The 20,615-nt window shown below is 40.5% G+C and overlaps 1 protein-coding gene across 4 annotated transcripts in view; it reads left to right on the plus strand.

The window, feature by feature from the left end:
* The window catches only part of LOC124805084 (glycine receptor subunit alpha-3), a 603,880-nt gene extending 583,959 nt beyond the window's left edge, over positions 1-19,921 (plus strand). For 2 of the 4 annotated variants that reach the window (XM_047265520.1, XM_047265519.1), the window contains exons 10-11: positions 6,166-6,366; positions 19,246-19,917. In XM_047265520.1, coding sequence (XP_047121476.1) covers positions 6,166-6,366; positions 19,246-19,350 — 306 coding nt within the window. In that variant the 3' untranslated portion in view covers positions 19,351-19,917. Of the gene's footprint in view, positions 1-6,165; positions 6,367-19,245 lie in introns of all 4 variants that reach the window. The other 2 variants (XM_047265522.1, XM_047265521.1) reach the window with 2 other exon arrangements.
* Positions 19,922-20,615: the final 694 nt, after the last annotated feature.

Genomic DNA, 20,615 nt, shown 5'->3' on the forward strand with positions numbered 1-20,615 from the left:
CTGCGCGGTGTGGGATCCTTACCAGGTGGGATTGACGGAGGACATCGAAAGGGTGCAAAAAAGGGCAGCTCGTTTTGTATTATCACGTAGTAGGGGAAAGAGTGTGGCAGATATGATACGCGAATTGGGATGGAAGTCATTAAAGCAAAGACGTTTTTCGTCGCGGCGAGATCTACTTACGAAATTTCAGTCACCAACTTTCTGTTCCGAATGCGAAAATATTTTGTTGAGCCCAACCTACACAGGTAGGAGTGATCATCAAAATAAAATAAGAGAAATCAGAGGTCGAACAGAAAGGTTTAGGCGTTCGTTTTTCCCGCGCGCTGTTCGGGAGTGGAATGGTAGAGAGATAGTATGATTGTGGTTCGACTAACCCTCTGCCAAGCACTTAAATGTGAATCGCAGAGTAATCATGTAGATGTAGATGTAGATGGTCGGACAGGCACCGAAGACGAAGCACACTCCGGTCGCCCAGTTGAGGTCACCACAAAAGGAATGATTGATAAAAAGCCATGATATGCTAATGCAAGGCCGCACAATAAACATTCGTGAGATTGCTGAGACTGTAAGCATCTCAACTGGACGAGTGCGTAATATCCTGCACCGAGAATTGAGTTTGAAGAAGCTGTGTGCGAGGTGGGTGCTGCAATCGCCCACATTCGACCGAAAGCGCATCCAGTACGACATTTCAATGGAGTACCTGGCGATTTTTAATCTTAATCGGCAAGACTTTTTGCACCGACTTGTGACTGTTGATGAAACCGGATCCGTCACTACACACCATAGCCAAAACGGCCGTCAAAACAAAGGATAAGTTCCCGTGAAAGTCCACCAAAGAAGACAAAGACCATTTTGTCGGCTGGTAAGGTGATGGCCACTATTTGTTGATATTCCCAAAGTATAATCAGTGGCGAGTGCTATGTAAGAGCACAAGAGCACGTGAACAACCTAACTTTTGACACCTTGTGGATTTATTGATTCTTTTCTTTGAATGTTGTTAAATGTAATGTACATGCGGTAATCTGAAATACGTGGTACTAAATCTACCGCACTGTGCTACCCATTGCACCACTAGACTCTGTGAAACACTGCGTCAGGGTCGTGAGCACACCTACACTTGTGCACATTTTAAGGAGGTTCTGCGCATGTGCAGCTGGGGTGACGTAATTGCCTTACAGGCCAAATACACTCCTGGAAACTGCAATAAGAACACCGTGAATTCATTGTCCCAGGAAGGGGAAACTTTATTGACACATTCCTGGGGTCAGATACATCACATGATCACACTGACTGAACCACAGGCACATAGACACAGGCAACAGAGCATGCACAATGTCGGCACTAGTACAGTGTATATCCACCTTTCGCAGCAATGCAGGCTGCTATTCTCCCATGGAGACGATCGTAGAGATGCTGGATGTAGTCCTGTGGAACGGCTTGCCATGCCATTTCCACCTGGCGCCTCAATTGGACCAGCGTACGTGCTGGACGTGCAGACCGCGTGAGACGACGCTTCATCCAGTCCCAAACATGCTCAATGGGGGACAGATCCGGAGATCTTGCTGGCCAGGGTAGTTGACTTACACCTTCTAGAGCACGTTGGGTGGCACTGGATACATGCGGACGTGCATTCTCCTGTTGGAACAACAAGTTCCCTTGCCGGTCTAGGAATGGTAGAACGATGGGTTCGATGACGGTTTGGATGTATCGTGCACTATTCAGTGTCCCCTCGACGATCACCAGTGGTGTACGGCCAGTGTAGGAGATCGCTCCCCACACCATGATGCCGGGTGTTGGCCCTGTGTACCTCTGTCGTATGCAGTCCTGATTGTGGCGTTCACCTGCACGGCGCCAAACACGCATACGACCATCATTGGCACCAAGGCAGAAGCGACTCTCATCGCTGAAGACGACACGTCTCCATTCGTCCCTCCATTCACGCCTGTCGCGACACCACTGGAGGCGCGCTGCACGATGTTGGGGCGTGAGCGGAAGACGGCCTAACGGTGTGCGGGACCGTAGCCCAGCTTCATGGAGACGGTTGCGAATGGTCCTCGCCGATACCCCAGGAGCAACAGTGTCCCTAATTTGCTGGGAAGTGGCGGTGCGGTCCCCTACGGCACTGCGTAGGATCCTACGGTCTTGGCGTGCATCCGTGCGTCGCTGCGGTCCGGTCCCAGGTCGACGGGCACGTGCACCTTCCGCCGACCACTGGCGACAACATCGATGTACTGTGGAGACCTCAAGCCCCACGTGTTGAGCAATTCGGCGGTACGTCCACCCAGCCTCCCGCATGCCCACTATACGCCCTCGCTCAAAGTCCGTCAACTGCACATACGGTTCACGTCCACGCTGTCGCGGCATGCTACCAGTGTTAAAGACTGCGATGGAGCTCCGTATGCCACGGCAAACTGGCTGACACTGACGGCGGCGGTGCACAAATGCTGCGCAGCTAGCGCCATTCTACGGCCAACACCGCGGTTCCTGGTGTGTCCGCTGTGCCGTGCGTGTGATCATTGCTTGTACAGCCCTCTCACAGTGTCCGGAGCAAGTATGGTGGGTCTGACACACCGGTGTCAATGTGTTCTTTTTTCCATTTCCAGGAGTGTACATATGGATTTGATCATCTGCAAGGTACGCCACTACCAGTTTACGTCAGTGCCATGAGGTGGTAGCACACTGCAGCAGACTTTCACCTACTTTTGCCATAAATACCGCTAGGTGGTAGCACACTCCACAGATATGCGAATTCACACACTATATGCTAAAATTAGATCGGACCCCAATATATGTTATAGTTATACTGAGAGATAAATCTATTTTGTGGGATTCTGAATGAGATACGGTACATAAAGTTTTGGATATTATCATAGAGTAATCCATTTGAGGCGCTGAGAACCAGAAAGCGCATCATCGTCAATTGTGAGACTGTAGCATTTATTCGTGCTTCTGACATCTGTTTATGCTATGGTTTATCTGTATTGGAGGCCCACATTGAACATATATTTGAATACTCATGAAAGGCTGTCTCACTGGTTTCTCTGATATTCACTTAGTTTTGGGGGGGGGGGGGGGGGGGGCGTCAAAGACAGTGTGCTTATGTCTCTCAGCGCCTCATTTGTATTGTACAACGGTAATACCAAAAATAAGGTCTCCAATTTTTTATAAGTACAGAACTCTGTTTGTGTGGCAGTTGGTCACACTGTTATGAAGAGTGTTTCACGCGCTGTGTGTAAACATGCGCCCGCCGCGCTGAGGCGCTCAGTCTCGGCTTGGCAGCCGTTGAGAATGGAGCTCCCGTTGGATGCTACCGCCAAGTGCGAATTGCGCTCAGTTATTTGGTTTTTGAACGCAAGGGGCACTGCTCCGATTGAAATCCATCGACAATTGGCGGAAGTGAGTCGTGCGTGGATGTCAAAAATGTTCGTAAGTGGTGTAGAGAGTTTGCAGCTGGTCGGACCGAAATTCACGACGGCCCTCACGTCACAGAAGTGTGGGACCTTGCACGTGCGCTATTAGCGCTGATCGGTGGGACGACACCACACAATATGTCAATCGACTGGTTCCTTACCCCTGATATTCAGACCAACCCTCGAACACGACGTAACACAATGGTGTGGCTCTTGGGCCACACCATTTTCACGATCTATGACCTTTCCCTCACCGATGCTGTCTCTTTCATGGACTACCTGTGGAGCCAGCATCGCCTGGCGGAATCTGACCGGAATTATACCACTACTTTTGCAAGATTTCTGAAAGTTGCAATGGTTCATGGTTATCAAAAGGTGTTCCGGGTTGACTAAGGCACCTCGTCCAGGAATTGCCTGAGTTTACCCCTGGATCTATGTCACTCGGACTTTCAAACTACCCTTGACTTGCCTATACCCAAGATTTGACATTGGCCTTCTGGGTATCACTAGAGTCGACTGTTCTATGATACTGATAATATGGCAATTGGTAACATGGGAATTGTGTGAACCTTATATGAAAAATTATTGGAAATTTAGAAAACACGTAATCTATCTTAGAGGATTATTACTTCGTTAATTCTATGGGCGATGGGATTATCTCGCCAGTTTCGTTTTCATTTGTGTGTGCTGCCGTCACTGTTTTTAATTTGCCTTCATTTCTGTCTTTATTTATTTCTTCCTTTTTAGTTTCTAAACTCATCACTTGCTTGACACCTGCAGAGAGAGGTGTATTTCTGAGTAGTGTGTCGTCGCCCCCTGAGGCATAGCAGAGTATTCCTCCGCTTTTATTTTCGGTTTATGGCAATAAGTCTTGCTATTAACAGCGCCCTGCTTTGTGTGCTGCGTCGACACTAGAGGATGGCGGCATTTTTGGAGAGGAAAAGGTAGGGCTATAGGGGAGGAAGGAGCCCCCCCCCCCCCCAAAAAAAAAGTGTAGTATCTGTTCTTATCAGCTTAAAAGAAAAAAAAACTAAGGAGCGGGAGACAGTCAATTTCTGAGGAGACAGTGTTGAAGGTTGAGCAAAGCATGCGTGAAGACCGGTGGATCACCCTGGATGATCTCTGCACGTTGGTTCCTGAGGTTTCCCGAAGCACCGCTCACAGAATTTTAACGGAAACACTAACTACCAGAAAGTGTGCGCAAGATGGGCGCCACGCATGCTGACTGAGGACCACATGCGGCAACGAGTTGATACTTCCCGCCCATTTCTTCATCGCCTTGCAGCCGAACAGGACAACTTTCTGGACTCAATTGTCACGGGTGACGAAACCTGGGCATACCACTTTACATCTGAGACAATCACGCCAGTTCATAACTTTCTGAACAGCATGGCGGCGAGCTGGTATGACACGGGCATACAAAAACTGCCACAGCGCCTACAAAAATGCATCGACAGAAATGGTGATTATGTCGAAAAATAGCTAAATGTTCAAGCTGTAAACTGGTGTAAACCACTGTAGAAATAAACAGATCTACGCACTTATAAAAAAATAGGAGACCTTACTTTTGGGATTACCCTCGTACTCAAGTGACCTTGTTTTTTACCAGAATTATCAAAGCAAACTCGTATGATTCGTTTTCTGGGTAATTTCCAAGAATGATTGCTTATCGAAGTCGTGGGGTCCAAATGACACATATCGAACGTGCGATCGTAAATAGATCATGTGACTCTGGCGTTATTAGTATGTTTACGGTGGTCACTACAGAACGACAGAAGAAGAACGTTACAAAAGTAATTGTAATTGCAAAGGAGACAATTACCTCACTCGCCGTTGGTCTTGTCGCCCTGTGAAAGTCCATTACGGTGGTCTGGATGGGTAATTTGGAAGAGTCGAACCATGTATTCCTCTTGATACTCGTTCGTTTCCGTACTGTCCTCATTGAAATTGTAACAGTATTTCAGCATCGCACTTCGCACCACCACAGTCTACACAGTGCCTTCTTCCTTCGCTCGGTAGTACTCCATACTTGCGACAAAAAGTCGAACAGTTTTCTGCGCTGGATAAACATGGAATTAGATTCTTCCATGTGAGAGAATCCGCCGTAGAAACGTCAAGAACACCAGATATCCCACTCACTAATGACATAAATCGTCTGGGTTTTCCTAGCAGCTCACAAATAATTGGCGGAGGGATGTAATTTAGAGCAAGTAAGGGAACGACGGAAAACAGATAAAAATGACGATCACAAATAATTGATCACAACGCCCGCCACCGGAGTCACATGATCGATTTGCGATCGCACGTTCAAAAAAATGGTTCAAATGGTTCTGAGCACTATGGGACTCAACTGCTGAGGTCATTAGTCCCCTAGAACTTAGAACTAGTTAAACCTAACTAACCTAAGGACATCACAAACATCCATGCCCGAGGCAGGATTCGAACCTGCGACCGTAGCGACCTTGCGGTTCCAGACTGCAGCGCCTTTAACCGCACGGCCACTTCGGCCGGCTGATCGCACGTTCGATATGTTCGTTTGTTCCCAGCAACGTCGATAGACAATCATTCTTGGAAATTACCGTTTTTTGTGTAGAACATCAGATGGACTTATTTTCGTTTTACGCAGCTTATAAACCTTTCATACTATGCAGTTTTGATCCCGAATGCAATGCGCAAATTGACATTCGTTTTGTGATCCCTGTTGTCTCGTGAGAGACGTTTACAATGCCCCCGTGAAAAGTCTAACGGGTTGCAGCGCATCCAGGCGATGGAGAAATCGCCGTGCATGTCCGCTTGGGACGTGGAGTCGGGCTCGGGCGGCCAACAGTCCGGGCAGCAGGCACAGACGTCTTCCGCTGCTGCGAGCCGGCGCAGCTCAGTCGGGTCCGTGCTGCGCATGCGCGGCCGACCACTGCTGCAGACGTCTTGGCGGGACCACACCACGGGCCGGGAGAAGGTATGCTCACATTCTATGCAGTGGCTGCTGCAATGTCCATAATGGCTGTAACATAGCACTTGAACTTAAATGATGACACTGACAGCGCTGTTAATCTGGATGGTAAATAGGTTGGAAAGTTATTTATTGTGTTGCGAGAAATTGGATGTGCTCTGCTCCCTACGATTCTTTCTCCTGTGGGTGATTTGCAAGGCCAGTTGGAACTCTTTATGTCATAGCAAGCAAGAGTGGGAAAATTGGCAAAAGAGAACTACAACTACAACTATAGTATGAGCACTGCAATAGTTGGCCAAAATAACTTGGTTTTGCTTGATTCGTGGTCTGTGTAGAAAAATCATACTCATTTAGAGTAAACTATCCCAACTGAAAATTGGGAAATACGGAAGCGTCCGATCCCGCCCATCTGCTTTGACCCATGACGTCACAAATATGGCGGAAACGACCATAAATCACGATTCCAATATGGCGCATATAAAGTCGTTACGTAGACATTATGAGGACGAAAATACATCGAAAAACAAACACACACACATTCCACAAAAAGCCTAATGACATTAACGGGACAAGCGCGGGAAATAGGGGGCTTTTGGGTGGGGACAAACTAAATATAAACAAATTTAGACACCCACCGCCATACAAAACGACATCACTAAACTCCCCAAATACCACTAAACATAATATCATCTGGAATCGGACGCTTCCCTTGACCTATATAGCTCAACAGCAGCTCCCGACCCCATAAATACGCAAAACGACGAAAAAAACCGACATCACAAAACTCCCCAAATACCACCAAACACAATCTTCTGGAATCGGACACTTCCCTTGACCTATATAGCTCAACAGCAGCTCCCGATCCCATAATTGACCTGTTATCCTTACGACATCTCCACATACAGACATCCCTGGTCCAAGACGCTGGAACTTTAAGAAAGCCTCATTTCTTCACGACATGCTGAACACTTCACGACTTCATCCAAAAATCCGAATAATTGAAGAAATTTTATTGGAGACAACGCACTGTCCCCCATCATAGCCGACAACCGAAAACTGTTGACCCTGTCAGTCATATCCATACCTACCAAAGACAAAAAAAAAGCAATTTACCAAAATTCACACACAACGCCACACTCGCAAACTAAACCAAAATCATCACCTAACACACCACCAGAGAACACCACCACTCACATCAAAACGACACCTACAAACACGCCACTCTCACAAACTAAATTCCGCGCCGTCGTGACGTCACACACCACAATAGCCTTACGTCACGGGTCAAAGCCGACGGGTGGGATCGGACGCTTCGGTTGACCCAAAAATTGTGTGACATTGCAGTTCTTCCCACCTGGAATCATGGGACAATTTCAGCCTCTTGATATTTCTTTGTTCACGGCCATAAAACATATTACCATACTCTCTGCAACGACACGTTAAAGGATAACCAGTTTCATGGTAGCTGGAGAACAGATTGTTTCACGTTCAGTTATGCTATCACAGTCCATCAGTTCAATCACCACATAACACCAAAATGATTCTATATGAACTCTTTAAGAGTGGATACATAGCTGAACATACTGCACGTTTTGTACCTACCAAGGAGTTCGCCTTCAATCTTGATGGTGCGAACCTTTGTAGTCACCAGGGCACATTATTTTCCATTTGGTGTTCATGGTGCAAGTTAATGGTTTGTTTTGAACATTTCTTGAACGTTGATGAGGTCAATTTTGTGAGGTCGAATAAATGCATCCCACAGAAGATTGATCTCTGCACCTCCCAGACACTCATTTCGCGTCACCCTCATGATGCACATGGCCAGCTAATATTTTTCCTGTTGTAATTGTTCATTACTTTCAAATGAGCCTGAAGAACTTGCGACCTCACACTCAAGGGGTTCCTTATAACTTTAAGAAGTCAGCTGCATGCAGAATATACAAAGCAAGAGGGTTGATTTATTTAATTCTAGCTTGGAGACCAGAGTAAGTACCAGCCATATCACTTGCATTGTCATACTTGCATTTTAAGGTGTGATGGTGCAGGGAATTTGTGGCTTCAGCTCTTGTGACATTACAAAAGTGTAAATAAATTTTGGATGAAAGGAGGGGCGGAGATGCAGGTCACAGTTGGTGTGGACAGATTTAAGCAGCCCACTGAAAAAATATTTTAGAAACAAATGAACTATAGAATGTGCTGTCATCACATACCGCTTCTGCTCTCCAACCCTTCCTCATCATTCTATATTGGAACGGTTTTCATAATGTGAGTACCACCCAGGTGGCCAGACTGGGCAATATCTTACCATTTGGACAAATAATGATAGAATTTTGAGCAGATTTTTTAAAGAAATGTAACATTCACCATTTGGGCTCTATTTTTGTTGAACAACAAGATTTTTGGGTGACATACACAAACCCAAGTGTATTTTTATGCACTGATATTAATGTTATTTGTAATACTGTATACCACTCCACATCCTCGTAAAATATTGAAATATTGCAACCCCAAAGCCTTGCAGTCTTCAAATAATGACTACAGTGCTAACATTAAAATGCTGTAGGTAGGTAATTATACTATTTCAGTAAAGCATCCATACGAGTATCTTTAACTTACCATAACAAGAGTGGAAGAATCACAATCAGTTTTCCTCTTCTTTCTTGTTACAAACATATACAAACTAAAAAACTATCAGAATAGAGCACAACACAAAGACAATAAATTGCAGTACTTACATTAAATTCATCTACAAGTAAGAACTAAACTGATTAACAAAATAACAACTAAACTCGAGTAAGGCCAACAATGTACAACAGTTGGCCTTGGCGACAGACTCTCGCTCCAGATATTAAAAACAAATATGATAACCATTCCTCCTTTAGGGAGCATCTGAAGCAATTTCTTCTGGAAAGGTCATTTTAAAGTTTAGAAGAGTATTTTAGCCACAATGAAAAAAAAACACCTAGGTGTATGGACCAGATATTTTGAGTGTGATACACCATAGTTTAAGTCTGAGCAATGATGTAGGTACCTTACCCATGTAACATTCATAGTCATTTTCACTGGTTTTTAATTTGTTTTCACTTTGTATGTGTAATGTTTGGTGTAATCTGTCACTCTTATGACATTTGTGTATAGCAAACATGTAGTATTACTTCTGTCTGATTGACTGCTTTACTACTACCTTCGTATTGATTGTTTACTGACACACTCTATATCCTTGTGTGTTTATCACAGATGGATCGATGGAGTAAGAAATAAATAAATACAGTAGGGAAAGGTGATAGCCAATAGTGCAATTGATATCTTAAATCTGTCGATGACCTTTTTGAAGGGGGTGATCAAGAAATTACTGTTTGAAGGCTGTACAGACCAAAATTGGTATGTCACTCAGGCAAAATCATCTGTGCATTGAGGCAATGATCCCATCGACATATCAAGTTGAAGACACCTTTCTGGTAAAACGCTGTGTCCTACTGTGTGAATAAATGCGTAACTGCATGCTGTATATCCTCATCTGACAGGAATAATTGACCTTTCAAGTTCTTTCTCAAGGGACTAAAGGCATGGTAATCACATGGGGGAGAGATCAGTACCACAGGGTGTGCACTTGAGTGTCTCCCATTAGGGCTGGTGTAACTTCTGCAATGTGACATTTTGATATAGGGACTAGCATTATCATGAAGCAGCAGCGCCCATTGTCAACCACTCCACAATGGTGGTCTGTGACACACATTCTACTCCACACACATTATTTATTTTCTGATGGATGCCAAGAAGAGAATAACAACACATTGGTCCTGTTTGGATCATTTCATAATATCACCATAGTGCACATTTCCGTATTTACCACATGCATGTCTGAGTGCCTTGCTCACATGTCGATGGGTATATACCCAATTTGGGGTCACTCTGTGTTGCTGCAGCAATGCCTGCAAGTGGAAACTCTCTGATGGCTCCTTACATATTTCCATTTCACAACATGGCAACTAGGGTAATTTTGTTTAGGTGATGGAGGGGTCCAGACCTCTTGGATCCCCCCTTTGGCCACATCCTTGATCCCACACACTTGAGCAATAGTCTAGAACTGGTCACATGAGTGATTTGTAAGCAATCTGCTTTGTAGACTGATTGCACTTCCCCTATATTCTACCAATAAACTGAAATCTACCACCTGCTGTACCCACAACTGAGTCTATGTGATCATTCCATTTCATATTCCTACAGAATACTACACTCAGGTATTTGTAGGAGTTGGCTGATTCCAACAGCGATTCATTGACATTATAGTCATAGGACACTATGTTTTTTCATTTTTTGAAGTGCACATTTTACATTTAGGAACACTTAAAGCAAGTTGTCAATCTTTGCACAATTTGAAATCTTTTCAAGATCTGACTGAATATTTATGCAGCTTCTTTCAGATAGTACTTCATTACAGATAACTGCATCATCTGCAAAAAGTCTGAGGTTACTATTAATATTGCCTGCAATGCCATTAATATACAATATGAACAACAAGGGTCCCAACACACGTTCCTGGGGCACACCTGAAGTTACATCTATATTTGATGATGACTCTCCATCCAAGATAACATGCTGCATCCTCCCTACTGAGAAATCCTAAATCCAATCACAAATTTCACTTGGTGCCCCATATAATTGTACTTTTGACAATAAGCATAGGTACAGTACTGAGTAAAATGCTTTTCAGAAATCAAGAAATACTGCATCTACCTGTCTGCCTTCCCCCACAGCTTTCAGTATGTCATGTGAGAAAAGCATGAGTTGCATTTATGTGATCAATGTTTTCAGAATCCACATCAGATGTCACGATGTAATGTCATTACTGAAACAAAACCTGTCCGTTTCTCTTTGTGTGACCATACCACTCATGGAATTTGAGCTGATTGTTACCACAGTTATTCATATCAATTTCATTGTGAGTTTAGTTCACATTCTCTTTTTAAGAGTTGTGAATAAAATATTTTAAAGAAACAGTGTCAGCTTCAACCAGATAAGACTGACTTATTTTTGTTTGTATTTTAATGAAAACTGTAATTAATCACTTAATTATAATCAAAGTTACATTTATATGATAGTTTAAAACTTTTTATTTGCAAAGCTTTTGAAAAAATGGCCCATTCTTCTGAAATAACTTCAGCTGAATTAATATTCACTTAACACATTGTCAGCATTTAATCCTCAGATCAATACTGTCTTACAATTTTGAATAAAACAGTATGAAACAAGGAAGATGAACTGGTACACTGAATTTAATGATTTTTATTTATTTATTTACATTGGTGACAGTGACATCGTTTCTTCTTTCCCAAAACAGGAACCAGAGGAAAATCTGCAATATAATGTTCCAGCTTGTTATTTATATAATCAGTTTTTGCCATTGTAGATGGTCTTCCTCTTTGCATAGCAACACCACATTTTGGTTCCAGAATTGCAGTGACAGTTCTTTGACGAAACGCCATGTGGGCCAGTTTACCAGCAGCATCTTTGCTGTAGAGTTGCCATGTGTTCTGCTCACTTTGCTGACAAAATGTGCAATGATGGGGAGATGCCATTTCTTACCTCTGACGTGTACTCTATAGAGTGAAATATTTTGATCAGCTCTATCAGTTCAACATATAAACTTATTGCAATGGTAAATGAGTCTTGATTGTTGAATTGTGATCCATCTTTCCTGCTGATATGAATATCGCATTACTGGATGAGTTGGGCTTATAATATCAAAGTTAGTTGCCATTGTTACCATGTTGTTATCATCCCATGAAGCCACTAACATGTTGACTGAATTCTTAGATCTGAAGTCAGCTGTCCCTCTAGGTTTCTTTTCCATTTCTTTTCCCTTCTGTAGATTACAATCTTTACCAATTTGGTTGGTTCTTATTGTGCCTTTGGCCTGGATATTTCTTAGATGCAAGTTACACAGAAGATGAAATAAGTAAATATTTTATCAAAATACAGTCTATACGGCAGCTCGTCCAGCTGGTCAACATATGTCATGGCTACTCCATATCCAAAATCATTGTGTGCATATTCTTCTGACAATGTACCAGCTACTTGGTATGGTTCCAGCCATATCAAATATCAATTACTTCACTCTACACACCAGAACTTAAACCCATATCTTATAGGTTTGCCTTGAATAAACTGTTTTGCTCCTTACACCCAGAATAAGGAACTCTGCTTTTGTCAACTGAATGGTTTTGCATGTGAGGTGTATGTTCTCTGCATTTTTCCTTTATCAAGCTTATAAGAGACTGAACCTTAGAAAATATCTCAGTACCATCAAGTTGATCATTGTAGCAAATGTAAGTACTTGACATAACGAACTTGAAGCGGTCCCTGGATATGGCATTAGAAACTAAAATGTTGTGTACATCAATTGACATCTCCCAATACGTGTCTTTCCCTGACATAACCACTAAGAAGCAAACTAGCTAAAAGCACCTCACTTCCTTTTCAGAACAATCTCCAAAACTGTTCTTCTTTGTAGCAAATTGGTTGGTGTATTTCACCATCATTCTTATAACATCCCTGTCAAAAAATAGTTCAAAATATTCTAATGGTGCACTCAATGAATGTTTTACAGTACTCATTTGTGGACATTCTTTGGTTGTAGGTGGAAGTGTCTGTTTTACCCAGTTGTACTTATGAGATGTTTTAGTTGATTTTCTTCATTTTGGTGCGGCTGATTTTTTTGGTGTGCATAGGGCACTGCAGCAGTGGATGTGGAAGGCAGCAAAGTTAAACAATCAATACCCCCATAATTTGTCAAAATTGATGGCTTCAGAATTTTTATATTGTTAGACATATCCTTATCACAAATTGTGGCTGCAGCTTTCAACTGACTTGCTGGAACATTATTAATATTTGGTGCTTCTTCATGATCAGAATCTTCATCTGTCAGATCATCTGTAGCACTCGTGAGTGCTAAAAAAGCAACATCCAAACCGTTTCCAGGCAAGTCATCATCAGTACTCTCCAGAATTTCATAAAGTTCACCCGATGTCAACCATTCCATGCAAAAAAATAAAAAGTCTAGGAAGTGTAAGTTTTTGCTTATATCATCATTACCTTTAATAGTGTTTAGTTCTTACTACTGCATTTGATTTTCATATAATGAAATAATAGCAATCCTATTGAAAAAGTGTGCCTTACAAACCAAATGTTCACAAGCAGGATTTTTATATGGGTATTTATGAAACAACAAAACATAAATTTGGTTTCTCGATTCTGATACAACAAACAACAAAAATTCAAAAATTTGAATGATGATAAATATGCATAAGAGTGTATTATCTAAATTTTAGTGACTTAAAGCAGAGTACATACTTTTGTTCTTAAAGTATTGTATAAGCACATGTAATTATGTTGGAGCAAAAGAGAAATGTCATAAAACATTGTGTTTGATTTTTGTATGCATAAAGCTAATGTCCTTGTAGAAGGATGTGCTTTAACTGGCAATCACTGAGGATATATTCACATTGCAAATATCCATTTATCATTTAGTATACTAATATGACATTCTGAGAGAATATGTGTACAGTTATATCTCTAATACTTAAGCACACAGATAAGTTATACTTACCCATCAACTTGAACTTCAGGCAGATAATCCATTTTCAGCAAACCAAGATTTCTCATGCACACAGAATAATTGTGAGCCAACAATGAAAGCTAAATATTGTTTTAAACAAGGGTCAGCTGTTTGAAGTGTATACTAATGCCATCTGTTGCAAGGTAGGATAAACAAGTAGGATAAGTGGTTTTAAGCTCCTATGCAAAAATGCTTCCTGAAGGAAACAGTCATATCTGGGTTAAGGCACATAAACACTGGACACGTGGCAAAGAGCAGCACAGAATGCTGAAGAGGAATGCAGAACTGCACAGAATGAAGCAGTGTCTGTCAATAAAAATGGGAAATGAGGAACATCATCCAAACAGAGCTGCACACGAACAAACTATTTCCTCTGATGTACTGACACTGCACCGAAATTGTTCAGTGTTTTGCAGAACAGTGTGATTTGATGTCCTCACTGGCCATGCTGTGCGGCAAGGAACGTCATTTCTTTGTTTTCCATGACACAGCCAGTGGGGATGCTGCTCTAGGCCTGAATACACCCAAGCTTTCCCCTAACGAGAGCATTTTGTTAATACTGCATCTTAATTTGTGCTGTTGCATACCTTTCCTGTATGAGTATCCCACGAAAACAAGTTTTGCTGACTTACTGCCCTGTTTCAGTGCACTTAAATGCTGCATATTTCTATTAGTGTGGCTATATAATGTTGTGGTTCCTCTATCCTGCTGCCATGTGCAGTTGGTATAGTATCATCCATGTAGAACACAGATTTCCACAGTAATACTGTGGTCTGGTCATTCAAATATACAGCATAAAATAAAAATGGCCCAAAATTGAGCTGTGAGGCATTCCTTTTATGACTGGTAGACAATCTGATTTTCGATTGACTAGACATACAAGCTGCTTCCTATTTCTCATGTAAGTTACAAGCATTCTCTCTTATTCCACAGTGACCTACCTTTCTAATTAGCATGTTATGGGGACTGGGTCAAAGGTTTTACTTGGGTCAAGTACTGTTGCAGAACTGACTGACTTATTCTCAAAGCAGTTATACACTTTTGCTGTAATGCTTTCAACTGTTTTAATAGTAGAGAGGCCAGACAGAAACCGTACTGTGCAAAAATGAGTAAACTGTGTTGAAAGTGCTGGCTAAGCTGTTGTTGCATACAATACAAGATTACCTCAGACATTATTGAGAGAGGTGGGAATGGATCGGTAATTGTCTGGTGATGTGGTTTTCACTTTTTATAAACAGATTTATTACTTACTTCTTTGAGCAATCCCTATGAATGGTATGAGAAATCAGCTTTTGTTTCCTCTTCTTTGCATTTAATTTTTGTTGCTCCCAGACATTTTTCATCCTTTGAGAGTGTCATTCCTTTTCTTCCTGGGTCCACCCCACTCCAGTATTCATTCTAATTCCAATTTTTCAAATTGTTTGTCAATTTCAGTGAACCATGTAGGTTTGGTATTGTAACCGTTTAGTATGTTGAAGATATGGTTGGTCAGTCTGTTATTATTCATATATATATATATAAAAAAAACAAAGATGAGGTGACTTACCGAACGAAAGCGCTGGCAGGTCGATAGACACACAAACAAACACAAACATACACACAAAATTCAAGCTTTCGCAACACACTGTTGCCTCATCAGGAAAGAGGGAAGGAGAGGGGAAGACGAAAGGAAGTGGGTTTTAAGGGAGAGGGTAAGGAGTCATTCCAATCCCGGGAGCGGAAAGACTTACCTTTGGGGGAAAAAAGGACAGGTATACACTCGCACACACGCACATATGGATGGATATGTGCGTGTGTGCAAGTGTATACCTGTCCTTTTTTCCCCCAAAGGTAAGTCTTTCCGCTCCCGGGATTGGAATGACTCCTTACCCTCTCCCTTAAAACCCACTTCCTTTCGTCTTCCCCTCTCCTTCCCTCTTTCCTGATGAGGCAACAGTGTGTTGCGAAAGCTTGAATTTTGTGTGTATGTTTGTGTTTGTTTGTGTGTCTATCGACCTGCCAGCGCTTATATATATATATATATAAGGTAAGTCTTTCCGCTCCCGGGATTGGAATGACTCCTTACCCTCTCCCTTAAAACCCATATCCTTTTGTCTTTCCTTCTCCTTCCCTCTTTCCTGACGAGGCAACCATTGGTTGCGAAAGCTAGAATTTTGTGTGTATGTTTGTGTTTGTTTGTGTGTCTATCTCGACCTGCCAGCGCTTTTGTTTGGTAAGTTTCACATCTTTCTTTTAGATATATATATATATATATATATATATATATATATATATATATATATATATATATATATATATATATATATATATAGAGAGAGAGAGAGAGAGAGAGAGAGAGAGAGAGAGAGAGAGAGTGAGTGTGTGTGTGTGTGTGTGTGTGTGTGTGTGTGTGTGTGTGTGTGTGTGTGTGTGTTAGAGCTCTCTGATCTTAGTTTGTATTCACCATCACTGTTACTTATAGGTCCCAGTATTTTCCTTGCAGTTCTTCTTTCAACTTTTTTTCAGGCCTAATTATAGAGATTTTCAAGCATTCTGGGCAGTCATCTCCATCTAATATCTTGTTTACAATACCTGTTGGTGGTATTAAAATTTCTTTTTTTTATTTGTTTGATGATAAAGTCCAAGATTCCATAACAAACTGAAGTTCGCAGGTTGTGTGTTATCTATTGTTTCATCGACTTGTCTGCTAGTTTCATTAGTTGAGCTAAGACTACCTTTTGTATTATTGTTTTTAGTTTGCAGTAGAGCTATGTATTTGTTCACATATTCCTCTACCTTGATGCCTGAGATGGGTTTGTTAAAATGCGTGTTTAATGTATCTGGTGGTGCAGTTATAACACTGGTTTTCTCTTGACAATTTATCTCTGTTTTATTGACTTCCCAAGCTGCCTTGTGTCAGTTTTCTGCATTAAGAATATGTTCATCATTTGAGTCACATTTATCTAACTTGATTTCTTATTTATAATGCCATTTTACTGTTGTGAACATTTCATTATAAGCTATACTGTTGTTTAACATATAATAGCACAGGAGTGTCATGATTCTTATTGCTTATTTGTGGTGTATACAAGTTCCATATGCTTTTAGATTTAGTAGAGGGTTTCTGCTTGCAGTGAATCTTGTAATATGTAGGACAGATTTCACTAAAGGTTTCCATTAGTGTCTTTTTAATGCAGTTGCTGACTCATTTGCTTTCATATCCTGCAAGATTGCTATAGTCCAGTTTATAAAGTTTAATTTTCTTTTTAGCTGATGATGACACAGTGGCCAGTCAGTACCGTTGTGCCTTCATAGCCTGTTTGGGTGAATTTTTAGTTGCTGATTTAATTTGTGATGATTAATGACTCAGATTAGTCTTCCACTTTCAGTTGAACAGCTATTTAATTTATTATTTAGAGATAGTCTATACCACAGCCCTTCATGAGCTGAGATAGCTAGATCAGTAGTATTTGATTGCATTCTGTGTAATTGAAAGCTGCATATTACATTATCCATGCATGCTGTAAATCTGGTAGGATAGTCATTTATACGGTATAAATTGAATGAAGTTGGTGTAGGTATTTAATAAGTAGCTTATTGTCTCACTTTGATACGTAATGTCTATATTAATGTCACCAAACATTAACACTTTGCAGTTTTTGCTCTTATGTTACAGTTTTATTGGTTCTTCAAGAGTTTTTACAAACAAGTTTTTATTGTAGTTTGGAAGATGATGTAGAGACAACAATTATTTCTAGTTTTGGGAACAACACCGCTGCAAACTCAAAGTTTGCTTCTATACAAAGATCATTTAAAGTTATAATTTTGTAACTTAGTTTCAATTTTTTGTCAACAGAAAGAGCTACACCTTTTATATTTGTTCTGCAGTAATTAGTTTTCAGTTCATATCCATTTGGTGCACTTAATTGTAATCCTACAATTGATAACCAGATTTTAAGAATTACAGACTGGACTTGAGTGTTTTAATTGATGCTGGCACACATGATTTTCTTCAGCACACTGCCCCTTCCCTCAGTTTTCATGACTGTCAAGTTTGTTATAGGGCACGGTCGTGGGCATCTGCAAAGATTTGTCCAGTGGGGAGAGGTGGGGGGGATTCTAAAATTGAAGATTTCTTGTATATATGTGTTGGTCAGGTTCAAGACATGTCACACTAGAAGAATAATTGGATAAATTAGAGGTTTAGTGGAACAATGGGAAATCACTTCCAGATTCAGGAAGAAGAGGGAGGGAGAGGCAATATGTGACCTCCATGTCTCTGTTTGCAATGCGACTGACAGCGTTTGATGATTGATGCATGCTGCTGCTAGCTCTATATATTCATGTGATGTGCATGTGTGCCCTCTAATGACAGGCTGTGAACTTCCACACTCTGGTGGCAACCTCAACTCGTTACACACGCCACGATAATACCCTCCTGTCACCGGTTTGTGCATTCCAGACTCCGTCTCATTTCTTTTTGAACACCACTTATAAATTCCTAGTGATAAATTACACTAGTTGACTTGCACACATTGATATAATTTATGTACACATTACAATAAAGCATTTTCAGTTAGCAGTGAGATCAAAGTTTCTTGGGCGACATCCTTGTATAAAATATTCTTAGTTTACTTGATGCATCAGATCTGGGTATGGTTTTGACATTTTGATGAAATAGTCTGTTTCCTTAATCAAGGACAACTAACTGTCATGATTGCTGCTGTTGGTATGACAATAAGTTGTTCCTGGTGAAGATGATAGACTATTTCATGAAAAGCTTAAAACTGTACCCATATCTGACACACCAAGTAAATCTATAATTTCTTATTCCATTAGCATTGTTTTACAGAATGTAGGCCATAGAAATGTTTTTCATTATAATTATTAGGAAATTCACCATGTACCATTAGTTAAATCAAAACATTTGTTGTAACATTAGCCATCAACATATCACATGGACGACTGTGGATTTGATTTAGAATACCACATTAAATTGACTGGTACTTACATGTTTGTTATGGGAAATGAAACATTTCTGGTTCAAATTAAGAGGATCTTAAAGTACTAACTTTGTCACATTTTAAATAAGTGAATTTTAAAGAAATATGGAAGGACTGTCAATTTCAATATTGATTCTAACCAGGAAAACTTTATATGATGCCCTAAATTTTCTTAAAATATCTCACTACAATACAAGAAAATAGTAACAGCAGTAGATGATTCTCTGTATCAGTTACATCAACCACAAACAAACATAATCACTAATATACATTCATATTTTTCAGGTACTGTGGAGAGAGATTGATAGGCATTCACGTACAATATTTCCAGCATTCTTCCTGCTGTTTGTTGTTTTCTACTGGCCCATATTGCTGCTGAAGAAGTCTTAACACTCAGTGATGACAAGATTCTTTCACTATTTCAGAGTTTATTGAAAAAGTCAAATGGAGGAAAGGCTTGTAGCCCTTTCTGCACAGACATGAATGTCTAAAGAGCACACTGCAATGTGTCACTGGCTGTGATACTGAAAGATGTTTTATCAGAGTGATAAGCCAGATTATGAGGATTAAAATAATGTGATAAGTAGTGAATATTGTGCCTTTAATCAATGTAAATAATTATAGCTCTAAATTACTGATCTTTCAAGCCTATGTTCAAATTATGGTTGTTCTACAGTGGTGTGAATAAAGAAATCTCTTTGGTTACTGTTCAGAAAATGTTTGAGATGAGAATATAGCTGAAAAGTGTTGCACTCTATATAAAATCAAAGTGTTCCTGTGATATGCATTTTTAAAGATTGTGAGTGAGATTTGTCTTGCAGTCTCTTCTAGTATATAGATAAGAAGCAAAAGACTATGAAAACATGTAATATTATAACATAAAACATGTAATATGATAGCATCATTACAATAACCACCACTTTGGAACTCAAATTTTCTGAGAGCTGGTGGCATGTTCCTTGGAATTTTATTTATTATCATAATGTCTGTGTCCACTTAAACAACATCTGGATGAATGACCTACAAAATTAGGTTTGTTTAAAAGATTGTATGACTGATTTTACAAGGAAAATGTTAGATTATATAGCAACATATGTCCTCCCACTTCAGTAAACAGTCTTTAAACAGATCTTCAAGACTCAGCCAGAGTTATATTATGCTTTCAATTGTGTTAAACTGTTGTTTTTTGAGTGTTTCATCAAGTGTAAGGAACAATAAAAAATAATCCATTGTCAGGATTACGAGGTAGGTGGAGATGAACTAATATTGTAGTTTCTGTGCAAAGTTCTCACATTCTGTTGTTGGAAGAAGTGAACTGTTGGTGTGCAGGATCAATAAGTACAATATAACATAGAATGCCTTTCTTAATGCCTTTAGAAATTTTACCCCTTGATTTGTCGTGTCAGAAATTTGCAGTGCATATTACACTAATCAGTGAGGGATCAGAAAAAGAAGAAAATTGTGTTGCACAAAACACAGACATTCATTCAAATTTTCCTTATAGTTCTGTTCATGTTTTGATTAACAAATATGACTATATTAGTGGAAACCAGTTTTCTTCTCTAGTTATCACTTCACCAAGAAATGTTTCACCTTCACTTTCCGGTTTAAGAACGTTCTGTTAAAAGTGTTAACTCATTCTTCTGGTTACTGAA

Source organism: Schistocerca piceifrons, chromosome 7 (assembly GCF_021461385.2).
Source record: "Schistocerca piceifrons isolate TAMUIC-IGC-003096 chromosome 7, iqSchPice1.1, whole genome shotgun sequence".
In the NCBI taxonomy this organism is placed as follows: Eukaryota; Metazoa; Arthropoda; class Insecta; order Orthoptera; family Acrididae; genus Schistocerca; species Schistocerca piceifrons.